Below are 25,414 nucleotides of genomic sequence, written 5' to 3'. Positions count from 1 at the left end.
TATTATGGTTCAGAGGTGAAGTGACTTGCCCAAGGTCACGTAGCTGGGGAACGGCAGAGCTGGGACTGAAAACCAGAACTGTGTGACTCCAAAGCAAATGCTCATCAATTAGTGAACTCTAGAGCTTCCATTTTCCTTTAAGAGAAGCTAATTTTCTCCAACTCACAGACTCATTTATTACATAAGCATATAAAGTGCTTGGCACATAAGCCCCTTAAACACACCTCACTGAATTTTTATTACTGGCCTTCCCAAATAATGCCTCAAAGAAGGCAAATGTAGATCCTGCCCCTCGCTGGCTGGCTGGCTGGGAAGAAGGAAGGGAGGGAGGCTGCTGGTTATTGGCATGAGTGGTGATAATGGGTGCTGGAGCTTGTGTGGGTGGAGCAGGGCTGGAGAACTGAAAGGCTCCTGGAGATTACCCCTTTCCCCCTATGTTGCAGTTGAAGAGTCCAAAGCCCAGAGAGGGGAAGGCACATACAGCAGATTAGAGCCCAAGTTCCCAGTCTCCTCACTCCAAGTTGGAATCATGGTTTTGGCTCAGATAATTAAAAGCAATCATGGTAATTTGTTGAAGACTTGCAACATACACTGTGTTAAGCATTTTATCGGTTTGATCTCATTTTATCCTCACATCATTTAGGGACAAAGCTCCCCCCCACCCCCCCGGCCTTTTTATTCCAGCTGAGAAAAATTCAGAGTGAGGACATTTGCCCAAGGCACTAAAGGAAGAGAATAAAGCCATGTCCGCTCCCTTCCAGCTGCTACAAACTCCCCACTAGTTTGAAGGAGTCAGCCTGTATAGACAGGGGTTGCCCCAAGTGGAATTCCCCAATTCCTGCCTAGCAGAGCCCACTCCTTCCAGGCCAGGTAGGGCAGCAAGAAGAAGCTGAGTCAAGGGAAACTTCCAGGGAGGAGAAAAGTGGACAGAGTCTGGGAGTGTGAGGAGGGTCCTACAGAGGGGAGCAGAAGGGGGGGTCACTAAGTTCAGAGACCTCAGGGAATCTTCCATACTCTTCCCTTAGGCTGACCACTTGTGGCCGTCAGATAAAGCACTCAGGGAGTCCTCCAGCTTCATCTCCTCCCCTCTCTTTCAAACAGTTCTCACAAGCTCTGCATTTTGCAAAACCCAACCTTTCCCTTATGGGCCTGTGGTTTCCTGTAGGTCTCTGTGGGTCTGGGGTCCTGCCTGACTCAGCAACGGGGACTGTGGGCAGAGAGGGGAGAGGAGGTGGTGTAAGCCCTTTCTTTGCCTTCTCATGCTGGGGCTGCCAACACACACACACACACACACACACACACACACACACCATCCCCTGAGTCAGCCCCTGCCTGGCCTGGCGGGAGGGGCGGGGTCACTTATTCAGTTTACAGCACCTCCTTAAAGCCCCCACAAGTGCGGCTGCAGCCAGACACTGCTACCCTCACCATGGGCCCCTGGCTGTCCCTGGTCCTGGCGCTCCTGGTGCTGGGCTGCTGCTCTGCTGCCCCCAGACGGCACCAGCCCACTGTTGTTGTCTTCCCAGGAGACCTGAGAACCAGTTTCACCAACAGACAGCTGGCAGAGGTAGGCAAACACCCCAGATTAGAGTTGCAGTCCTCGAGTTGGAGTTCTAGGGAGGGTATGGAGTCTCAGAGGAGATATTTTGGGGCATACTGGGGGTGATGGGCATGTCTAGAGAACAGCGGTGTCCAGTATCAGGCACTGGGGGGGTGTCCTGTGGATGCTCTGGGCAATGATGGCTAGGAATGGGTTAATGAGGATTTTAGATGGGCAGTGGGAAATGGTGTTGGGGAGCATTGGAGGGTTCTGGAGGGGACATGGGCTGGGGTTGAACAGGGGTAAACTCTAGGGAGCCCTGAGGGAGGCGTGGCCAGAGGCATTCGGGGTGGGCAGGAGCTGAGGAAGTCTACAGGAGAGGAGATACTTGGGCAGGTACAGGCACTGGTGTCCAGGGTACCAAATCCTGGGCACCGTGCCTTGTTGCCACTCCGTGCGCTCCTAAAGGGTTGAGGTCCTGACCCATTAGGGCACAGAAAGGGAGTCAAGGCTCTGGGAAATCTCTGCCCCTTCATCCACAGGAATATCTGTACCGCTATGGCTACACTAAAGTGGCGGAGTTTGGAAACGACAACCAGTCCCTGAGTCGGGCATTGCGGGTTCTCCAGAGGCGCCTGGCTCTGCCGGAGACTGGAGAGCTGGACAGCACCACCCTGGAGGCCATGCGCGCCCCGCGCTGCGGCGTCCCAGACCTGGGCGGATTCCAGACCTTTGAGGGTGACCTCAAGTGGCACCACCAGAACATCACGTACTGGTACGCGGCGGGGTCCCGCGGGGACCGCGGGAGTCGGGTGGGGAGGTCGGTCCTCATAGGCGCCGGCGGTCGGTGAACACTTCCTGCCTTACGCCCATCGGTGGGTTTCACTAAATGTGCAGCCCGGGGCAAGGGGCTCCACCTTTGAGCCTCCGTTTCCCCTTTAGGGAAATGGGCCTCACAATCTGAGTCTTCCTTGCCAAGGCCATTGTGAGTGTCCAGAGAGAAAGGTGCGTCTGACAGTGCTTTATTGGTGAAAGCGGGGAGCGCAGAGAGCGTTGTGGCTGTTGAAGTCCCCGAGGCAGAGGGTGTTGCGGTTGCCCCTGCTCCCGCCTCTCAGCCTCTCACTTCTGGACTCTGTCCTCCTGCCTTTCCCCGACAGGATCGAAAACTACTCGGAAGACTTGCCGCAGGATGTGATCGACGACGCCTTTGCCCGCGCTTTCGCGGTCTGGAGCAAGGTGACGCCGCTCACCTTCACTCGCGTGTACGGCCGGGAAGCCGACATTGTTATCCAGTTTGGTGTTCGCGGTGAGAACGCGAGAAGGGACAAGCCAAGAGGGTCTGGGGACAGGGGAGAGAAGACCATGTAGAGAGTACAGGGGGCACTGGTCAGGCTGTCTCTTGCTTGTCCCCCCAACCCCGGCCCCCACCCCCGCTCTCCCTTATGGCGCCTCCTCTTCTGTGACCCAGCACAGCGCGGGGACGCAAGGCCCACTCAGTTCCGTGCCCTTGGGGAGCACACGGTCCGCACACCGGACTCAGCTAACTCTTCTTCCCGTCGACTTCCTCAGAGCACGGAGATGGGTATCCCTTCGACGGGAAGGACGGGCTCCTGGCACACGCCTTTCCTCCTGGCCCCGGAATTCAAGGCGACGCCCATTTCGACGATGAAGAGTTGTGGTCTCTGGGCAAGGGCGTCGGTGAGATTCTGAGCCGCCGCGACGCCCCTTCCCTTTTCTTCTCGTGCCCATCACCATTCGCCCTGACCCCCGTCCCTCTCCTCCTGCAGTGGTCCAGACGCACTTTGGAAACGCAGGTGGCGCCCCCTGCCACTTCCCCTTCAACTTCGAGGGCCGCTCCTACTCCGCCTGCACCACCGACGGCCGCTCAGACGACATGCTCTGGTGCAGCACCACGGCCAACTTTGACGTTGACCATCTGTTCGGCTTCTGCCCCAGCGAGAGTGAGTGCGGGGTCGCGGCGACGGTGGGGGCCGCCCACCACCCTCGAAGGTCCAGACGCCTGGGTTTTAATCCCAGCTCTGTCCCTAGTGCCGTGTGGCCTGCAAGTCACTCTCCTGTGCTCCGGGCCCAGTTTCCCCATCTGTGAAATGAGGAGACGAGGGATGGAGCACACGGGTGGCCGGTGGGTCAATAAACGCCGGGTAATGTGTGGGCCTCCCCAGGACTCTACACCCAGCACGGCAATGCAGATGGCAAGCCCTGCGTGTTTCCGTTCACTTTCGAGGGCCGCTCCTACTCCGCCTGCACCACAGACGGTCGCTCGGACGGCTACCGCTGGTGCGCCACCACCGCCAACTATGACCAGGACAAACTCTATGGCTTCTGCCCCACCCGAGGTAGCTCCTCCCCGCCTACCAGATTCAGCATTGGTCCCAGACACGTGTCCCCTCCACCCATCAGTTTGTCTCCACTTGTCGTTAGTCCTCAGGACCGCCGTGACAATGCCCATCCCCACCACAGCCCCGCCCCCTGACTTCCAATTGCCTCCGCCCCATCCCTGTGGCTTGGCCTTTCGCCTGGCCTGCGGCCTCTCACTCGGTCTCAGGTCCCTAGGCCCCGCCCACCAGCCTAGCCTGGGCTCAGCTGCGCCGCACATCGCCCCCTAGGCTTTAAAAACGGTGCCAAGATTCTCTAGCTCCTGGTTTGACCTGCTCCTGGCTCCTCATTGGCTCCACCTACCTGGCTCACCCAAGGCCCTGGGTCTTTCCAGTCGACTCGACGGTGAGCGGGGGCAATTCGGCCGGGGAGCAGTGCGTTTTCCCCTTCGTTTTCCTGGGCAAGGAGTACTCAACCTGTACCAGAGAGGGTCGCAGCGATGGGCGCCTCTGGTGTGCCACCACCTCGGACTTCGACAGCGACAAGAAGTGGGGCTTCTGCCCAGACCAAGGTGGGCAGGGTTCTGAGGTTCTGGGGCTGGGGGTGGTTGGGATGCGAGGGCACAGGGCTCACGTCTCAGGCTGTCTTTGTCTTCCAGGGTACAGCCTGTTCCTCGTGGCTGCACATGAGTTCGGCCATGCGCTGGGCTTAGATCACTCGTCTGTGCCAGAGGCGCTCATGTACCCCATGTACAGCTACACCGAGGAGCCCCCCCTGCATGAGGACGACGTGAAGGGCATCCAGCATCTGTATGGTGAGGTTTGGGGCAGGGGTGGGGGGGGGAGAGGGAAGGGTGGAGAATGGGGAGGGGTGGGGCAAGGTGGGACCTCAGCACCTACCTGCAGGGAAGCCTGGGTCCAGCGGGTCTAATGGCTGAGGGGTCAGTGCTTTGAGATGGTGATAAAGAACTGAGAATCTAGGGTGAGACAGACGGAGGTTCAAAAGCCAGTCCAGCCACTTCCTGGGTCTGTTACTTCAGCCCACAATTCCCTCATCTGTAAAGTGAGGCTAATAATAGTACCTGCTTCATAGAGTTATCAGGAGGTTTAAGTGAGTTAGAATAATGCCTGGCATATAGTAAGCACCATGTAAGTGTTTGACCATATATATATAGTCACTTATTATCATTAGTATTATTTCCTCATTTAAAAAAATGGGGATTTTAAAGAATCCACTTTATGGGGTTTTCTTTTTTAAGATCATGCTAGCTAATGTGAGTTGATCAAGCTTTTAACACTAAGTTTAGCACTCAGTTTGTGTTCAAAAAATATTTCTCTCCCAGCTGGGAGGTGGAAGGAAGAGGGGTTTTCCTGCCTGCCTTATGTTCTAGGGCCCAGCGGGGCCTGATGAGCCCAGGGACTGGATAAATATGGCTCGAATGAAAGGTGAGTGTAGGAAAGGTGAGTGTAGGAAAGGACACCCCTTCCTGTGGAGAGGGGAAGGCAGGTTCTGACATCTAGAGTGTGGAAGTGAGTGCCAGCAGGGGACTCATAGGCTTTGGGGAGTAGATATTTCATGGGCCCAGAGGTACGCAGAAATAGTGGGTGTCTCACCTGGTGTCTCTTTTTAGGTCCTCGCCCTAAACCTGAGCCACAGCCTCCAACCACCACACCTGCAACCCAGCCCACCGCTCCCCCAGTGGTCTGCACCACTGGGCCTCCCACTACCCGCCCCTCCGAGAGTCCCACTGCTGGCCCCACAGGCCCCCCTTCAGTTGGGCCCACGGGTCCCCCGACTGCTGGCCCTACTGAGGCCCCAACAGTGTCTTTGGAGCCATCTGAGGATGTCTGCAATGTAGACATCTTCGACGCCATCGCAGAAATCGGGAATCGCCTGCATGTCTTCAAGGATGGGTGAGGGGCCGGGATGTGTGGCGCGGAAGGGGGCTTGGAGGAGGGACCTGCTTGTCCCTTCCGGCCCACTCGTCTTTGGCTCAAGTTTCAGTGCCCCCCCCATTGCCTTTCTCATTCCCAGGAAGTACTGGCAGTCCTCTGAGGGCCAGAGAGGCACGATGCAAGGCCCCTTCCTCATCAGGGACACGTGGCCTACACTGCCCTACAAGTTGGACTCCGCCTTTGAGGAGCCTCTTACCAAGAAGCTTTTCTTCTTCTCTGGTTAGTGTCCTCCTTTCTCCCTTCCCTCCTCCCCGACCCCCTCCCCAATCTAGGAGGACCAAGAGACCACGGATAATCCATAAAACATCGTGCACGGATTAGAAAAAGATACTCCCTCCTGGCGGATGCAATTTAGCAAATTTAGCGGGGGAGGGGGCAGGGGGATGAATTTCAGCTCCCCTCCTCACCGCACCCTTGCACAATTGTACTGAGCGGCTCTGCTCGTTGGGCCCCAAGACTGCGGTTACGCCAGGCTTCGAAAGGCCTCGTTGGCTTTTTTTTCCCTTTTGACATTCAGGGAGAATGTGTGCCTTCTCCCTGCCCCCAGACCGATGCGATCCTTCTCCCCTGCAGGGCGCCAAGTGTGGGTCTACACAGGCGCGTCGGTGATAGGCCCGAGGCGTCTGGACAAGCTGGGCTTGGGTCCGGAGGTGGCCCAAGTCACCGGTGGCCTCCCGCGCGGCGGGGGTAAGGTGCTGCTGTTCAGCGGGCAGACCTTCTGGAGGTGAGGGCCAGGGGGACCGCCAGTAGGGGGAGCCCGGGCGAAATCCGCCCGTCGGCCGGCTCAGCACCTGTCTCCTCGCTGCCTTCCTGCAGGTTCGACGTGAAGACGCAGAAGGTGGATCCCCAGAGCGCCAGCCCTGTGGACCAGATGTTCCCCGGGGTGCCCCTGAACACGCACGACATCTTCCAGTACCGAGGTGAGGGCTGCAGACGGGGGTTAGGGGAGGGTCCTTCCCTGAGACACCTCCTCCCATGGTAGAGATTGGTCAAATTCTGAGCGAGAAGGGAAAAGCCGGACGATTGAGGCAAATGCCCCAGCATGGATAAACTCCCTATAAAGGCAGGGACCTTCCCCAGATCATACAGGGACACGGGGCCACAACCAGAGCTAGGATCCAAATTGCCTGCCTCTTTCCCCTACAGTACAGGATACATGATTTGCACGAAGGCTCATTGTTTTATCAGACGACATTTACCGAGTGCCTGTAATGTGCCAGGCATTGTGCTGCCCCTGGGAATATCGTGATAAATAAAGCGATTCATAGCTGTGTGTCTCTGGGAAAGTCACTGTTGCTTGCGGAGCCTCAGTTTCCCCATTTGGAAAATGGGGATGGTAGCTGGAATTGTTCTTGTTTTCTCTTTCTCCCCGCTCATATACAATTAGTTGACAAGTTCTGTTGACTCTACCACCGATATATTTACTTTCACTATCTTCTTTCAAACTCCCTAGTCCAAGCCATCTTTGTTGTCCAATATCTTTCATATAGTCTCTGGGATTAAGGAGGGGTTAGGAGTGGGAGACCTCCCAAGGAGTGGTCTTGGGGGTGACTTCAGCTCTTTTCCAAGAAACTGATGTGATCTGACATCTCCGCCCTCATCCCTTTCCACTACTTCTGTCATTCTCTCTGTTCCCTCCACCCGCACTGGCCTTCTGGCTGCTCTTTGAACATATCAAGGTCATTCCTTGCTTAGGGCCTTGTGCCAGTTTTTCCCTCTGTCTGGAAGGTTTTTTTTCCCCCAGATTGTCACTGGTCTGCCTTCTTCTCATTCTTCAGGTCTCAGCATTACAGCCACCGTTTTAAAGAAGCCTTCTCTGACCCTCATTATCTATTCACTTACTTGCTTTTACTTCTTCTGCATTGTCAAAACCAATCTTTTCTTTACATGTTTGTTTGTTAATCATCTGTCTTACCCCACTTGAGTGTAAGCACCGAAAGAACTTAGGTCATGCCTGCAATTTTTCTCTGCTGTATTCCCAGTGCTTCTAACAGTGCTTGGCATGATTAATATTTGTTGAATGAATGAATGGATTTGATGAATGAATGTTGAAATTGTCCTGAGCACCTACTGTGTGCCAGGCTCTGTGCTAGTGCTTTGGACATCAGTGTCTGTGCCTTCCAGCATCTCTGTGGGGGAGATGGAGGTGTCATGTGAAAAACTTGGAAAGATCTAGAAAGGGCAGGAGGGATGATTGTAAAGATTTTCCTCTTGTTTCTATATGTTCATGTGGGAGAGTTGGAATCACCCTTCTTGTACCTGCCTCTCCCCTGCAGAGAAAGCTTACTTCTGCCAGGACCGCTTCTACTGGCGTGTGAATTTCCGGAATGAGATGAACCAAGTGGACGAAGTGGGCTACGTGACCTATGACATCCTGCAGTGCCCTGAGGCCTAAGGCTCACCATCCTGTTTCAGCACTGCAGTGTGGGTCCCCATGGGGGACCATCCTGATGAGGAAGGAGCCAGTTTGCTGGATACAAACTGGTGGGTCTCTTCTGGAGGAAAAAGGACGAGTGGAGGTGGGCTGGGCCCTCTTGTCCCACCTGCCTTTTTTGTTGTTGGAATGTCTTTAATAAACTTGGATTCTTTAACCTTGAGATTTATTTATGTATATATGCATGCATGTACACATATGTATGTATGTATTTAACAAAGTGCTTATTTTGTGCCAAGCAGTGTTATAAGTACTTCATAAATATTAACATATTTAATTATGCCTATTAGGAAAGTACAGTGTGATTATTCCTGTTTTACAGCCAAGGAAATGGCTAACCATTCATCAAACATTTATTTATTTTTATTTTTATTTTTTTAAAGATTTTACTGGGGAAGGGGGACGGACTTTATTGGGGAACAGTGTGTACTTCCAGGACTTTTTTCCAAGTCAAGTTGTTGTCCTTTCAGTCTTAGTTGTGGAGGGCGCAGCTCAGCTCCAGGTCCAGTTGCCGTTGCTAGTTGCAGGGGGCACAGCCCACCATCCCTTGCGGGAGTTGAACCAGCAACCTTGTGGTTGAGAGGATGCACTCCAACCAACTGAGCCATCAGTGAGGCAGCTCAGCTCAAGGTGCCGTGTTCAATCTTAGTTGCAGGGGGCGCTGCCCACCATCCCTTGTGGGACTTGAGGAATTGAACTGGTAACCTTGTGGTTGAGAGCCCACTGGCCCATGTGGGAATCAAACCGACAGCCTTCAGAGTTAGGAGCATGGAGCTCTAACCGCCTGAGCCACCGCGCCTGCCCCTATCAAACATTTATTGAACCCCTGCATGGAGCCAGGCCCTGTAATGGGCACTGGGGATAGAGAGATGCATTGGACTATGTTTCTGTCCCGAGGACCTCTCAGTGGCCCTCAAACTTTAGGGTTCATAAAAGTACCCTTAGAACTTCCTTAAAATGCAGACTCCAGTCTCCCGCACTCCCAGAGAATCTAACTCAGTTATAAGTGATTCTGTGGCTGGTGGGGATGGGATTACACTTAGAGAGTGTGCAGTGTGTGACCCTTTATCCTAAAGATGTGTGTGTATGTATGATTCTGTGTGTTGTGGTTGAAGTCAGGGGACATTCCCAAGCCAAGATGACATGTGATCTTGAACTGAAGCTGGAAGGATGAGCAAGAGCGACTGTACAAATAGAACCGTCTTCTAAGAGTTATTTACCAAGAACCATTAACCTAAAAATGTGCCTACTCTCTATCCCTCATACATGCGTACACAAAACAACACATAGAAGGATGTTGATTGCAGCATTGTTTGTACAATGAGACACTGGTCACAACCTAAGTGCCATGTGCAAGGCAGGAGTGGATAACTGAAATATGGCCTATATGCATGATGATAGTGAAACTGACAGTTAACAGTGAACATGATGGGGTATTAGATCCTAGAGCCTAGAGATACAGATATAGTCTTTAACTAAATGTGTCAATTGCTTTGGTTGTCATTTAGCTTATAGTCAAAGATTAAGAACATATGTTGGTCATGTCCTAGAGGCCTGCCTGTAAAACAAGTTCCAGGAAAAATGTTTACAAGTACCCTTTGCTGGAGATAATAGAAAAATGTATCTACGTTAGCACATAACAATGATAGCTTAAACAATAACAAAGGTCACAAGATGTTTAGTTTCTGCCTTTTGCTCTAAAGATAACATCACTGAAGCACAGTTATGAGACGTTTCGCAGAATCTTGGTTCCTCAACCTGTCACCTGACCACAGCGGTGAAGACACCAGACAAGATGATGTCAGGAACTAAATTAATCAGACTGGGGAGAATCGCTGAGGCTTGCATGAGAACTAGCCAAATCAGCTTCACCCGGGACCCCTACAACCTAACTCTCCATCTTTGCCTTTAAAAACCCTTGATCAAAAGCCATTGGGGAGTTTGGATTTAGAGCGCGAGCTTGCTGTTCTCCTGGCTTGGTGCCCTGCCAATAAATTGCTTTCATTTCTCCACTGCAAAACTCAGTGGTCAGAGTTTGGCTCTGCTTCTTATTGAATGGGTGGACCCTCTTCTGTTCAGTAACAACAGTAGCTACTCCTAGTACAGCGCTGGCTATTCACCAGGCACTGCTCCATGCGCTTTCTGTGTGTTAACACTGCTAATCCTTAAAACAAACCTATGAAACAGGTATTATTTTTATTTTATAGGTACTATTACTAATGCCATCACCCCCCCCCCCATTTTACAAATGAAACACAGCTCACGTAAATTCTCATAGCTGGTAAGTGGTGACAGTGGGATTTGAATGTGGGCTCTTGGTGCAAATGCTGGGAGAAGAGAAAAAGCAGGCAGTTTTTGGGAAATGACAAATGGCTAAGAACCCTAGTATGTGGTTTTAGAGTTCCACATACTAGAGGTGGATGAGAGGGGCGCAGAGAGGATTCTGGAATGGTGGTCTGGACTAGACAAGAGAAGATCTGAATGCCAGGTTTAAGAGTGTGGACTTGACCCCAAGGATAGCAAAGGGTGTTGACTGAAGGATGGGGCCGGTGAGTGGAGGTAATGGGCTTGATCAGATTTGATCATCTTCTGGACCTGGGGCTCAAGTGGGAGTTTAACGAGGGATTCTGGGGACTTCCTTCCCAATGTCCCCCGGGTGGAGCCCCTCTCTCCTAACTCATCCATTTCTTGCTGAGGAATGACCCACTCTGATCGGCATACAAGTATTCCTTAATATGGCTTGTTTAAAATTCCTCTGGACCTGAGTCTCTCCAGATACTGTTCTATTCTTCTACTCCCCCCATTTATAATAACACTCCCCCAAGGGATGGGTTTCTAATCATTGTCTCCACTTCTTCAATTCCCATTCTTTCAGCTACTTCCACCCTGGCTCCCACCCCACCACACCACTGAGGTCACTCTCTATAAAGTCACCTGAGATCTTCCTGTAGCCAGATGCAGTGGGTACTCTGTGCTCATCCGACACCAACTCTTAGGTCATTTGACATAGGTGATCATGCCCTTCTTCCTGAAAATTTTCTTCACTTGGTCTCTGGGTTCACTTACTCCTGGTTCTCCTCCTGTCTCACTGGCTGGGTTTTCCTCTTTCCAACCTCTAAATGATAGCGTGCACTTGTGCTCAATCCTTGGACGTCTACTCTGTGTACAGTCATTCCCTGTCATCTTGTCTAGCCCCATAAGCTTTAAACAGTATCTCTGTGCTAAAGACTACAACATTTATATCTCCAGACTTAACCTCTCCCGTGAGCTCCTGACTTGTATGTTCATGCCATCTCTGCATGGTCCTTAGGCGACAATAGGCATCTCACTTAACAGGTCCAACTGAACGCTTGGGCTCCACCTTCCAAACATGCTTTTCCTTCGTCATCCCTTGCTCTCGATCATGCTTAAAACCTGGTCAGTCCTAAAATCGACGTGTCTGTTAAACTCCTTATTCTAGTACAGAGTTTTCCAACCTCCGCACTATTTAGGGCCAGATAGTTCTTTGTAGTGGGGGACTGTAAAATGTTTGGTGTCTTCCTGCAGGAGGTAGAGGGATCCATGGACAGACAGATGACCCCATTCAGGGTCGGTCTCCCTCCCCCTACCACAGCTCCCAACGTAGGGTGGGTGGTGGAGTGCAGGGAGCTGATGATAAACCTATGGTTCATGGTCAAGCAGCCGTGGTACAAGCCGAGATGGTGCAAGTGGTCTCTACCTCTAGATGCCAGTACCACCCTCCCTCCCTTTGTCACAACCAAAAATGTCTGAATATTTGCAGCACAGCGGGCACTAGGACCCTGCGCGGCGTGGCGGGGGGCGGCGGGCGAGGAGGGGGGAATCAGCTCTTTCTGCCTCCTAGAGCCGGGCTGCGGCCACTTGTGCGATCCCGGCCGTACCGCCCTCGCCCGGGTCCTTTCCGTACCATGAGCCGTAGGTTCACTGTCACCTCGCTGCCACCCGCGGGGCCCGCCGGGACCCCTGACCGAGAGTCCCACCGGCGTTCAGCCGCTAATATCCGCCAGCTCTCTGGGGAAGACGCCAAAGGTAGAGGCCGCAAGGGGCGGGGCCTGCCGGAGCGGGGCGGGGCAAGAGAAGGGGAGGGGCCGCGGTGGGCGGGTCTTCTGTTGGAAGGGGCGGGGCGTCCCAGCCGAGGGCCAGCTAGGGGCGTGGAGCTGAGACCTAGGGGGGCAGGAGGGAAGAGGAATGGAAAATTGTGAAGGGAGGGACCAAATTCGAGATGGGCGGGGACACGGGAAGCAATTAGGGCCAGAAGCGAAGGGGCGGGTCTTGTGATGGGGTGGATAGTGTCCAGGGTAGTGGGCTGTAGGGTACTGTAGGGGCGGTGTCATCTAGGGTAGGAGGCAGGACCAGAGGGGAGAAGGTGCAACTAGGGAATGGGGAGGGCGATGCGATTAAGGGGTGGGTCTAGAGCCAAGGGAAGGGAGCAGGACTAGCTGGGTTTGGGGGCAGAAAAGGGAGGGACCAGAGGGGAAGGGGTTGGGCCAGGAGAATAGGGGTAGGGTCAGGCTGGGGCTAGGGTTGAGGTTGGGAGGGAAAATGAGTCTGGGTCGGTGAGGCAGGTGCTGGGTCAGTCGGTCACTGGTGCCTGGCTCATCCTCCAACCCTCGGCCTCCCTAGAGGCGTCACGGACAGCGCCGGGGATCCCGGGAAGGAGATGGGGAAAAGAGAAGATAGTTTAGACGCCCGGCAGCTAGACCTTTGGAGGATCCTGTGGGGACTCCAGTCACGACCCTCACTGAGGACCCACTTAGCTCTCTCTGCTCCATGTTCAGAAAGGTTGGGTGGAGCCAGTTCAGGAGGAATTGAGGACGTCTTCCTCGAGGGCCCAGTGCAGTGGTCTTGTCAGGGAAGTTACACGCAGGGTACAGAAGAGAGAGGAGGGGCAGAATTCTTCTGGCCTTCAGTGAAGAATTAGCATCCTGGAGGCACACACACACAGCCTTCTCCGCAGGGGGCACTTGTCAGGGGTCCCTTCCCTCCCTGGCTCTGTGTCCCTCAGGTCTGGAAGGAACGTGGCGAATCGGCCTGGAGTGGCCCCCGCGCCGGGAGGAGGAAGAGCCTCCCCGGGCCGCCAGGGGTCGCTGCTGAGCCGCAGGTGAGCTCACCCTGACTCCAGCAAAATTTAAGCACCAAAATCCCTCGAGGGGCCTTTGGGGGTTTCTTTGGCGAACTCCCTCATTGTATAGATGACCAAACGGAGGCCTAGATTTCCGCAGGGCTCCAGCCCGTGAACCAACCACGCTTCCTGGATGTGGCCACTCGGATTTCTTGGGTTTCTTCCACTCTTCATCTTTCCCATAGTCTGTCAGCCCCTTTCTCATTTTCATGAATGCCCTTACCATTCTTCCAGATTTAAAAACCAGAACTCCAGGAGCCGTTCTCAATGCCTCCTTTTCTCTTCCCACTGAGGGGGTACTCACGTCTTGACCACTCCCCCTCCCAACCTGTCATCGTCACCCTGGTCCAAACCTCCATCATCTGTCACTTGCCCACAACCACAGCCCCCTCACTCATTTGCCCGTGCTAATCCTATGCTAACCGCCCTCCATACCAGCTCCCCATTGCTTGTAGGATAAAGGCCAAACCCTTTAGCCTGTCATTCAAACTTTTCCTCGCGGGCTTCTGGTATATCTGTGGGTGTTCATCTCCCCACCTTCAGTAGCCAGGGAAGCTCCTACTCACTCTGTAAGTTATAGCTCATTTAACCTCTTCTGAAAACGTTTTTCGCTTTCCTTCACTCCCAGGCAGAGGCAGTCACTCCTCTTTTGCCCACCCACTGCACCATTAGAGCACATGTCTCAATGGATGAAAGTTAGGACTTTCATGTCTCCTGCATCTCAAGGGCAGGGACCATATCCTTTTCTAAAAATTTAATTTTTGTCACTGTAATTTTATTTATTTATTTACTTTTAATTCAAGTATTGTTGACATACAATATTATGTTAGTTTCAGGTGTACAACATAATGATTTGTCATTTATATACCTTACAAAGTGATCTCCATAAGTCTAGTAACCATCTGTCATCATACAAAGTTATGATATTATTGACTATATTCCCTATGTTGTACACTACATCCCCATGACTTATTTATTTTGTAACTGGAAGTTTGTACCTCTGAATCCCCTTCCCTTTTTTTTTTTTAACCTATACTTTCATCCCCTTCCCCTCTGGTAACCATTGATTTGTTCTCTGTATTTGAGTCTGTTTTGGTCTTGTTTTGTTTGTTCATTTGTTTTTTGTTTTTTGTTTTTGGATTTCACATATAAGTGAAATCATATGGTATTTGTCTTTCAGACTTATTTCAATTAGCATAATACCCTCTAGGTCCATCCCTGTTGTCACAAGTGGCAAGATTTCATTCTTTTTTTAATGGCTGAATAGAGACTATATCCTTTTATCTTTGTGTTCCAAGTTCTAAGCCCACAGCCTGGCACTTAGCAGGGCTTAATGTTCATCAGATGAGAGGAGAAGTGGCTGTAGGCTCCTGCTTCTCCTACCCCTGCCATCTCTCCTCTCAATCCCACCCCCTGGCCTGAGAATAGCTCTCTCTCTCTCTCTGTCTCTCTCTCTCTCTCATCTCGGCTTTCAGTTTGGGGTGTACAGGTATGTGTGCAAACTGGATGTGAATCTGGAAAGCTGCATGCCTGGGGCAGAGGCAGCGTGTGTGCGTGTGTGTGTGTCTGTGTGTTTCTGTGTCTTGCGTAAGAAGAATCCCACGCCAGCTCTGATGACCCGTGGGGTGGTCAGTGAGTCAGTGCTTATGTGTGTCACTGTATGCCAGTGTGCTGACAGGCATGTTGATGATGCGTGTATTTCTGTGTCTGTCTGTAGGGTGGATACCCGTGTGCTGAGTTTATTGGAAATTCCATCTTGAGAATGCTTTGGGTGGCTTTTAATCTTTTAGGCCCTGAGACAGTCTCCAGTACCTCATCCTTGGTAGGTCACTGCGTGAGGAACTGGACAAGGGCTCCCCAAGGGAACCAAACATCTGATGGTATCTCTCCCACAGCTATTCTTGTATCAGCCCTCTGGGCCCAGGGAAGTACTCTGCCCACCTCTTGTCCTCACCCAGGCCCACAGGGAGAGAAGGCAGCATGTGTAAGGTGGAGGAAGGCTTAGGGGAGGTTATGCAAGTCACTTGCATCTGAGCGTTATTTTTCATTCTGGACCAAGGGAGTGGAGTTTGTCCCTGGAGACGCTTCCTGCTTCTAGGAGATCCGATATAGGTGGGAACAGGACTTACAGGGGTGAAAGGAGCAAGTCAGAGGCTGAGCCTTGAATCTACTACTAACCCTGGGCTGCAGCCCCCATGCCTCAGTTGCCTCATCTGTACCATGGGAAGATTGATAGTAACTTGGCTGGATAGAAGTGGACCTGACCAATTGTGACAACTCTGAGGCAGCGGAGGCATGGGGGCTACTCCCCTGTCCCTTTACACCACTCCCTGCTGTGTCTTCCTCACGGAGGAAGGCAGAGCACTAGAAAGAGCCCTGGGCCTGGGTTAAGACTCGTAGGAGATGGATACATCCCGACAGAATGAGAGGGAGCTAACTGATGCTGGGGGACAGAGCCATATAACCCATCCATGCTCTAGCTCAGGCTCTTTGTGGTCTTGAGCACGCTTCCTGTCTTGGGGCCTCAGTACCCTCATCTGCAGTATAAAGGAGCTGAGCAGGAAACTATATGAAGGTCTTTCTAGCCATGAAAATACTAAGATTCTTTCATGATCCAGAAGGGTGAAGTTCCCTGCCTCCCCCATACCCAAACCTCATGTTTCAGTTTCTCTGTCTGTAAATTGGGAAAAATTACACTGGTATAAATATCTGATCTAGAGCTCTGTAATCTGTCCAAGGAGTTCTCCAGTCACACCCTCCTCAAGCCAGAGCTCAGAGTCTCACTGCCCAGTACCTCAGCCCAAGGTGAGCCCTGGGAATCTCCATGGCAACAAACTGGTTATGAACGGGGCTGCAGTTGCCATGGTGATGGGCTCCTCTCTTTCTCTCTCTCTCTCTCTCTCTCTCTCTCTCTCTCTTTCTCTTTCATCCCCCTCATCTCCCCTTCCCTCTTCTCAGTGAACCAGAACGAACTGCAGGCCCCAGCTCTCCAGGTGAGGTGGGGGTGGGGGTGGATGCAGTGAGCAGGGGGTCCAGATTGAAAAGAGGGAAGGTGGACTGAATCTGTAGGGGGATGGGGGGCTGTTGGGGTGCCATTGTCATGGTGACGGGGCTGCAGCCTGTTAATTAAGCCCCTGGTTGCCACGGAGACGATAGTGGTTGACGTGCTCTGCGGTGAGCCCCGTGTATGGGGTGTGCTGTGTGCTGGACTCATAAATTCACCGCAAGGGTTTGGGGCCTGGAAGATGGGGCCTGCAGGTGGGGGAGAGAGGAGTGAAGGAGGTAGTTCAGGGCCTTGGCTCCTGAAGTCAAACCTGGGGGTGGGTGGGTTAGGTCGTGGAGTAATGACATGGAGATAAGATGGATAGGAATTGAGTCACTGGGAGGGAAACTATGTCTGTCTCTCATGGAAAGAAGACCCAGTCAGGTGGCTCCATCTTCCTCCAAACAGCCCCTCATTCTGGTTCAGTGGATGGAGCCCGGGGCTGGAAGTCAGGGAGCTGGATTCTAGTCCCCAGTCTGCCACAAGTTCACCCCATGAAGAAAATTTGCACCTTTCCATTTCTGGACTCCAACTTCTCCATAAATGGAGAGTGGTGAAAAATAATTTATAAAGTTTCTTCCAGTTCCCAAATTCAGATACGTAGGAGGCAGGTCCTCTGACCTTTCTTTCTCTCTGAGAGGTGTAAAGTAGGAGCAGGGGTCAGTGTTAGAGACTCAGAGTTCAGAAATAACACCCTGCTCAGCTCTACCTCTTGTGTTGCTTTTAAGAGAGGGTTCCCCTAGCCCTAGATCTTTCCAGGTCTCTGGGTGAGGATAGGGTGCTGGGTTGGGGCTCAGAACTGAGGGACACCTCACTGGTGACATTACTGGCCCCGTCGAGGCTGGCAATGGGAGGAGGGTCCTGCAATGGGTTTTCTCGAAGCCTCACTGCAGAGTGTTGGCCTGAGGCCAGAATAGGGACAAGTCTCCCTGAGAGGTGGGGGCTGTGAATTGAAGGATTGGGGCTTCCCTTTGGGGCTGTGTCCTCACTTCCTGGGCTCCTAAGGAATCCTAAGGAATCCATGGCATTGGTTTGAGATAAATGCAGAGAGCACTAGGAATTTTCAGAGAGGGAAGAAGTCCCATGGATTATGCAGCCTAACCCTTTCATTTTACAGATGGAGAGGCTGAATCTCCAGGAGAGGACCTCAGTCTTGCCCAGGGATATGCAGAGTTTTTGGGCAGAGGACGGGATGGCTCCATTATCTCCTGAATCCCAGATGCCTCGTGAGATAGTAACTCTCATGCAGGTGGACAGATGGTATACCCAGGGGAAGAAGAGTCACCTGTACTCCCTTGGGATCTAGGTTTCCCTCATGGCTGGACTCAGTCCCTGAATGGCCAGGGCTCTGGGCCACAAATGAAGGAGAATATCCCCAGGAGAACATCCAAGATCTGAGATTGCTGAAAATAAAAATCTCAGAATTTAATTTATTTCACAACATTTTCCAGGAAAGCATAGTACCTTTTTTACTATGTGTACCTGTCCCTATAGAGTAGTGGAAAACCATAATGCTGCTGCTGCTGCTGCTGGTGCTGGTACGTGTGTAGCAGAATGCTTAGAAGTTCTTAAACACTGGCCTACCCACCTGTTATACTTTTAACCTCTGTCACCAATCCAAATTCATCTCACTTTTGTGTGTGTGGTTTTCTCTCTGGGAAAACCAAGACCAATTTTCACACCTGTTGGAATAGCTAACTCTCCAACCCTAGAGTTCCTCCAGCGTCCACAGAACTCAGTGGCAGTGATACCTTATTGGTATCAGAGGCCCTTTTCAGTCAGTTGCTAAGGACTCTGTGTTTGACTCAATCTGAAGCCACTGACAAATGTGTAGAGGGGAAACTGAGCTGTGGGTCCTGTCCATGGTTCTGAAAAGTCACATTCAGTCATATGGATGGCTTTTTAGGACCCTTAAAAGGTCTTCTGGGGGCAGCCGGTTAGCTCAGTTGGTTAGAGCGTGGTGCTCTTAACAACAAAATTACCGATTTGATCCCCACATGGGTCACTGTGAGCTGCATCCTCCACAACTAGATTGAAACAACTACTTGACTTGGAGCTGATGGGTCCTGGAAAAACACACTTAAAATAAATAAAATTTTTTTTTTTTTTTAAAAAAGGTCTTCTGGGCCCACCTTCAGTTGCAAGCCGATAGGCCACTCAAGTCTGGCACCTCTGAAGCCTGAGCACAAGAAAAGGGTGATAACTCATCTCAGACTCAGTCCCTGTTCCTTTTTTAGTAGCCAAGAATCAGAGGTGCTGAGCAGCGTGGATATGGCCACATCCTGTCCCTGCTGTTGGAGCCAGGGTCAGTTTTAAAAGAAGTTCTATTGAGGAGCAGAGTCCTAACCTGTGGAATAAAGAGACCTGGCCATTCACGGGCATTGTGTCCACAAGCAGTCATTTATTTCTCGTCTTTGGGCCTTAACTTTCTCATCTGTAAAATGAAAGTTGTGCATTAGATAAGATGATCGATGCCATCCCTTCCACCTCTGGAACTCTCCTGGAACTCAGAGGGCTAGCGTTGGGGGCTAAGGCAAGTCTGAGAATAATTTCCCTTTAATCCGTTATCACCCTGTGATGTTTAGCTCTTCCAGAGACAAAGGGTCCAAACCTCTTGTGCTGCTCCCTGAGCGGTCCCCCGCTGACTCCAGCCTGGATTCTAGGAGTGCTGAGGGGTCCCAGGAAAAGCTTCTGGAGGGACCTGTATCAGGGGAGCGGGAGGAACACAGACAGCATGTCAGCTCTGGAATCCTCAGAAAGCAATCCTGGATTAGGGGATTAGACACTCCTGCCCCTGGGGAAAATCTGGTCCCAAACCGACAGGCGGCCTCATTCGCCCCTCCCCCACTCTGTCCCTGGCTTGCCTTCCCTAGAGGCTGCACCATCCCGAGTGGGGCGTCAGCGCTCCCTGGAACCTCACTGCTGCCTTTTCTCCTCTACACCATGTCTCCTTCCCAGGGTCATTCCACAGTCAGAGGGTCTCTGTTTGTGGACTCCAGGGGTTTGTGTTGGAGGTGGGACACCAGGACTCTTGTCAGTCTACGCACAAAGGGAGGGTTCACTGCGACTTCTCAAGCTCCACTCCTCCCATTTGAAGACTGGCTGAGCCAGACACTTCAGCCCGGAGATCCTGAAGCACCCTGGGGGCAGCGCAATGCTTCCGTTAAGGGCTCTGGCCTCTCACGCCCCTAGCTTCAGCCTCTTGAACAGCGATATGGGCGAGGGTCTGGTTCCCCAGTCTTCTTCAGGGCTGTCCTCCCCTGCTTTGCAGACAGGCTCCCTAGGGACCCATATTCTATGGCGCTCCACCCCGGCTGGCTCAGTTCTCCTCATCTTCCCCTTAGGGGGTCACCCCAGACCCCCAGCTAGGCAGCCGCTGCGGGGCCGCCTCCCCGTGGCCGCGACCTAGTTCCCTGCCGTTATTTTTAGGGCGCGGGATGGCACCTGCCCACGTGCTGGCCCCGCCTGCGTGGGAGAGTGGGGGGCGGGAGGCGCTGCGTCTCCTCAAGGGAGGCGAGGCCCTGGTCGCCCGCAGCACCCCCCATCCCACCCGTGCAAGTCCTCAGTGCAGTGCGAGGGGGCCGCCAGGCGCGCTCGGCCCGCCCCCCGCCCCTCTTTTTCCTCCTCCCGCGCTCCCCCTCCAAAACCCCGCCAGTGGCTCACGCCTCCTGCATACGGGATGAGGTGAGCAGCGCCGCCGCTGAGAGGGGGCGCGCGCGGGTGTGAGCGTGTGTCCGTGTGCGAGTGTGTGTGCGCCGGGCGGGCGGGCACTGCAGCTTCTTCCTCCGTGGAGCAGAGAGCTCGAGAGAGCGAGAGAGCGGAGAAGGCGGGCAGAGGGGTGCGGGCGAGGCGGCGCAGGCTCCCGGCCCGGCCGCGGCTCGGCCACCATGCTCAACAACCTGACGGACTGCGAGGACGGCGATGGGGGAGCCAACCCCGGTGAGCAGCGGTCCGGGGGCGGCGAGGAGAGGAGGCAGCTGGGGCTTAGCGGCGGAGCGGGGGCCGCCTCCTGCAGGGAGGAGGCTGGGATGGACCGGGGCGGGGGGCTGCCTCCGCGGCCTGGAGCCCAGCTCCATTGGAATGCGCCAGGCGCTGTCCGAGGTGCTGGAATGCTCCGCGCCCGGGGCAGGGCTTGGGGGCCGCGAGGTTACTACCCGCAGCCCGGGGTGCAGACGGCGGTTAACCAAGCGGAGGAGGCGGTGGGAAGGGATGGAAGAGCTAGAATGGGCTGACGTGGAGCTCGACGGGCGGAAGGAGGGCTTCTTTCCCAGAGAAGGGACCCCGGCGTCCTGGCACAGCGCGTTGACCCGCGGTTGGGGGTGGGGTGGGGGGGCGCAGTCTGCTGCAGTCCCTCGCTCTGAGACTTCCAGCTGAAATGTGGGGGGAAGGTGCCTGTGAGGAGTTGGAGCCATATGACGGCCCCCGTCCGGGCTGCGGTGTCTCCTTAAGAGGACACTTGGTGCAATACGGGCCCCCTCCCCCAAAGCTGCCCGAGGTCCGACCTCAGACTGAAGCGTACCTCCCCCGGAGATTTTCAGCTCTACTTTGCGGAATCTCCCTCTCCTCGCGTCCCCGTGGGTTTCTATTCAGGACAGGAAGCAAGATCACCCTCCTTTCTTCCCTCTTTCCCCTTTCTCTTCGTACCCTGGGATGGCAGTGAGGTTTCCAGGGCGGGGCAAGGGGGAGTCTTTCTAGTCAGCTCTGCTAGCTTCCCCAGTAAGGCCTCAGAAATGGGGTTCCAGCTGCTGAATCCCCGGCGCCGCGGCGCGGGCACTGCGGACACGCTGCGGTGGGTGCGGAGACTCGCTAGGAGCCCAGGGGCTTGGAGCAAGTCCTTTCGCTGCTCTGGCTCTCCCCCGCCCTCCTCCGCGGTTTCCCTGCTCCGAGGTCTTCGGGGGCCAGCCACCACCTCCGGCTCCCAGGCCCCTCGCCGCCCCCCAGCGGTCTCAGCCATCCATCACGGCTGTCAGCCGCCCCCACCCCCCACCCTCCAGCGGCGCTGCGTCCCTTGCGCACTAGCGCGCCTCCGGCACCCGCTGTCTGCGTTCCCTGCCTTCAAACGCTCCCCGGGGCATTGCTTGACCCTCTGAGCCGAAACTCCTGCAGACCTCCCCAGAGGATGGCCGAAAGTTCCCAAGGGCTGAAAGGAGGGGGAGGGGTCTTCCAGGGACTGGAAGACTTGACTTGAAGTCCTCCGGATACTGGGTCTGAGTCAGAGCCAAGTGGCCGCTTGGGAAGGCTGTGGACACCAGGGTCCCCGATACTTTGTCTGAGATCCCCCTCTTCCTCCCCGGGGTTGAATGGTATAGAAGGGTCTTAAGTACGGGCTGGCCATCTCATCTATCTCCCCAGTGACACTGGGGTTGCCTCATCCGGAAGCTGCCCCCCTCCCTAGCAGGTTTAGGCTGCAGGGGAAGGGGATTTGGCTAAGTGAAGTCTGGGGCAGCACTAGGCATCCCGACACCGTGCCCAGGGAACGACGGGGGTCATTTCCATCTGGAATCCCCTTTACATGCCTCTACTCTGGAGACGGGGGCTTCATCTGATAGATCATCTCTCTGCTCCCCCAGACAAGGAGTATAGTCCCATCTCCTAGCCCCTGCTTTCTCTACCCTGAGGTTGGTGACTTTCTGGGCCTTGGAGTTTCCAGCGGGTCTCAGGAGGCCTAGAAAAGAGGCATCTATGTGTCTGAAGAAGTCGAACTAGGAATTCCCTTCAATTTTACCCCCCTGCCCATTAGTTTCTAGACCCTGAGTGTAGTGGGCCCATCTGGAGACCTTCTCTCTATATATATAGTGGCCAGAACCTGGACCAGGTGTTTTGGGTCCCAGAGAGACAAGGCCTCCCAGTGGCAACTGGAGATAGTGGTTGGGGGCTTTAAGGACCTGCTGGGCTTGAGGGAAGAGGGCCCATCTGACGAGAGCCCTTCGCATTTCTCATCCTAAATTCTTGGGGGTGGGGTGATGGGGAGCTGGGTGCTGACCTCAGGGAGGTGGGAATGGCTCTAGTAAGAGGGCCCTCTGGACTAAAGAATCCAAGGATATTATCTCTGGCCCCCACGTCTCCTTTCCTCTTGAGGTCTGACGCCCTCCCCCAGTACCCCAATCTGGTTTGGGGATTCCCCCAGGCCTGGCCCCAGGACCCCCGGGGGGAAGGATCCTTAGCCCGTGCTGCTCGCCTGTTTCCTTCCCGGGAGCTCTGGCCGCCGCAGCTTAATTGAAAGCCGATTCGGGCTGAGAGCTCCCCAGGGGCGGGGGAGGGGGCGGGGGCGGAGAGGGCTCAGCCTCAGTCTGGCCCTGCCTCTCTTGCGCGCGCCACTCGGCGCTCCCTCATCTTCCTGACTCTTGGCTCTGGGGAATCAGGGCGAGTTCCCCCTCCGCAGTCCTGCACCTTTGAGAACTCGTGAAGCTCACCCCCCCAGCTCCCCGCCCTTCCCCAACCAGTGAGCCTAGTGTTCCAGCGAGGGAACGAAATCAGCCCCAGCAGACGAGGCCGGGAGCCTGGCGTCCCGTCCAGTCGGCGGGTGGAAAGGCGGGACCCACAACAAGCCTACCGAGCTGCCCTCTCCTCTGCCCTCATCGCCTGGCCGCGATCCCGCCCAGAGTCTGGCTCCGCGCTGCGCGCCGCGTTACATAATCAGCTGCGGGCGCGTGGCCGGCTGTGCGCTGCGCTCTCGGCCCGCGCGGTCGCCTTGGAGACGGGCACCGGGCTACCTAGTTGCGGGGTCTCCAGCCAGGACACCCCCTTCCTGCCCCTCACGCAGTAGGGCCCTCAAGAAGCAGGAGAGGTTTGAGAGGGGGGCGTGAAAGGCAGCGAGAAGATGCTCTTGTGTCTTGTTGTTTTGGCCCTGAGAGCGCACCCCTTGGGAGAAGGGCCCAGTCCAGATGGGCCCACCCCAGGAGACAGGGCCCCTAAATCTCGAAACTGGGGGAGCGCTGGGGGATGGGGAGCCCAGGCTGGGTGGGGTAGCACGTATGTTATGAATAGTAATTGTAATAGTAGCAGCAATAGCTACCCTGTGTTTCAGGCATACCCAATGGGCATCGTTTCACTTAACCCCAACAGTCAGTTAAGCTCGATTATTATCCCTTTGCAAAGAAGGACATTGAGACTGAAAATTTAAGTGACTTGCCCAACCTGTCAACGCAGGGGGTGAAGCTGGGACTGGAATCCAAATCTTGACTCCAGCCTTCTTTCTTAGCCATTAAGAAATTTGTTCCCGTCTCATCCCCCTCTCAATCCCAGTAGTTCTCACCATAGTGAGGTGAGAGCATAAGGCATCTTGTCAGCATTTTAAAAGGAGGAGGAACCCACCTCACTTTTATTTCTCCTGTTCCTTGGGCCCAGGTGGCTCTCCTGATACCCTGGGGTCAGGAAGGGAGCCTGGGGGAATTTCCTTCTGAAGGCTTTTTCCTGAGCGCCTATGATGTTCCACTCTTCCACTGGGAGGGTGGGTCTGCTATTCCCAGGAACTCACATATGTGAGGAGGATAAAGAGTGGATGGTGGCCCCCTGTTTAGGGACCAGGAGTATCTAGACTGATGGATGAGGTGGAGGTGGGGCAGCAGACAAGGGGGGCGAGTCTCCTTTGAGCAGGTGACGCGTCACTTCTTCCCCTTTTACAATTTTGAGTCAGGATGAGATTGGATTTATAACAGGTCATGCTCTGCGGATGGGTCCTGGCTGGGAGACTAAGGAAAGTTTACAGGATGTAGGGAGAAGGATGGGGAGAATTTGGATAGATGGGGGGAGAAAGAGAGAGAGAGCTATTGATTGGTTTCAGGAGATGAGGGAACAGATAATTGGGAATATGTAGGGTCTCAGCTTCACTTGGTCATTGGGGAATTGCTGCAGGGTCCAGAGAGATATATTTACTACTGGGATTCAGCCCTGGTACTGAGAAAGGGTGACGGCTAGAACTAAGGGAATGTGCCTATTGGGGTCCCTTTTATCTCTTTGGAAGGACCTTCTCCTTGATGCCCAAGAGACTTTCCCCTTGGGTGATCTCATCCAAGCACTTGGTTTCACACACTTCCTACACACCTTTTAATGGGTCACCCCCATCTGTTTTTTCCTGCCCAGCCTCTCTTCTGTGTCTCAGACTGATCCACATTTCCAAGTGGCCTCTAGACTTTTCAGTTGAGTGTCTTCCAGTGCTTCACTCTCGATCAAATTCAGCATCTTCCGCACCCCCGATCTCCTCCTGTCCCATTTATTAAATAGCATCATGACCCATCCATTTATCCATGTTAGAAACCCCAGGCATTTGTCTAGATTTTTCCTTTCTCCAACTCCAAACATCTGGCATAGAAATATGTGCCAATAATTCTTGAGTCTGTCCATTGCTCTGCATTTGTCTGATCTGGGTCATCATCAGCCTTTGCCTGGATTACTGAAAGTCCCTAACTAGCTTCTGTATCCTTCATCTAAAGGCCAGAGTGATTGCTGTAAAACACGTCTCTTCATGGCATTTCTTTGCCTGATACTCTGCAGCGACTTCCCCTTGTCGTCTGGATGAGGTCCAGCATCTTGAACATGGCCTGCTAATTGTGTAAGGACCCAGCCCACCCTTACCTTCCCAGGTTCATTTTTTCACATGCCACACTCCACTCTTCAGGTCCCCCCCCCCCCCAGCCCAATGCCCCTTCCTCAGACTCCAGCCAGATCAAATTTCTTTCAGTTTCTTTAACCCACTCTGATCGCCTCTGGGCCATCGAACATACTGTGCTGCTGTCTATCTGCCTGGAACACCCTCCTGCCTCCCTCCCAGTCTAGTTCTTACTCATCCTTCTCAGCTGACACGTCACTTCCTCTGGGAAGCCTTCCGTGACCTCCCAGGCGGGGCTGAATGCCTCTCCTCTCTTCCGACCATCCCTTATTCATCTCCTACCACAGAACTTACCACTCTTGTTTGGAAATTCCTGATTACTGGTTCATCTCCCTTGCCCTTGGGTTCCCTGAGAGC

General features: G+C 53.8%; 2 protein-coding genes across 3 annotated transcripts in view; both read left to right on the top strand.

Moving 5' to 3' along the window:
• Positions 1-1,429: 1,429 nt before the first annotated feature.
• On the top strand, positions 1,430-8,428 carry MMP9 (matrix metallopeptidase 9; the record flags this gene model as incomplete). The annotated part of the gene is made up of 13 exons (XM_081033349.1): positions 1,430-1,567; positions 2,083-2,315; positions 2,698-2,846; positions 3,110-3,238; positions 3,328-3,501; positions 3,724-3,897; positions 4,272-4,448; positions 4,536-4,691; positions 5,508-5,790; positions 5,912-6,051; positions 6,406-6,556; positions 6,649-6,752; positions 8,109-8,428. 13 exons carry the CDS (start codon positions 1,430-1,432, stop codon positions 8,225-8,227), a joined length of 2,127 nt encoding a protein of 708 aa, XP_080889475.1. The 3' UTR covers positions 8,228-8,428.
• Positions 8,429-20,012: 11,584 nt separating this feature from the next.
• Positions 20,013-25,414, top strand: part of SLC12A5 (solute carrier family 12 member 5) — a 28,647-nt gene continuing 23,245 nt past the window's right edge. Inside the window, exons 1-2 of one of the 2 annotated variants that reach the window (XM_081033293.1) lie at positions 20,013-20,133; positions 20,246-20,388. In XM_081033293.1, the coding sequence (XP_080889419.1) occupies positions 20,129-20,133; positions 20,246-20,388 (148 nt within the window). In that variant the 5' untranslated portion in view covers positions 20,013-20,128. Of the gene's footprint in view, positions 20,134-20,227; positions 20,389-25,414 lie in introns of those variants that run through there. The other variant, XM_081033294.1, reaches the window with a different exon arrangement.

The sequence above is a fragment of the Rhinolophus hipposideros genome (genome assembly GCF_964194185.1).
Source record: "Rhinolophus hipposideros genome assembly, chromosome: 22".
NCBI classification, from domain to species: domain Eukaryota; kingdom Metazoa; phylum Chordata; class Mammalia; order Chiroptera; family Rhinolophidae; genus Rhinolophus; species Rhinolophus hipposideros.
This window is presented reverse-complemented; position numbering and strand designations above follow the sequence as displayed.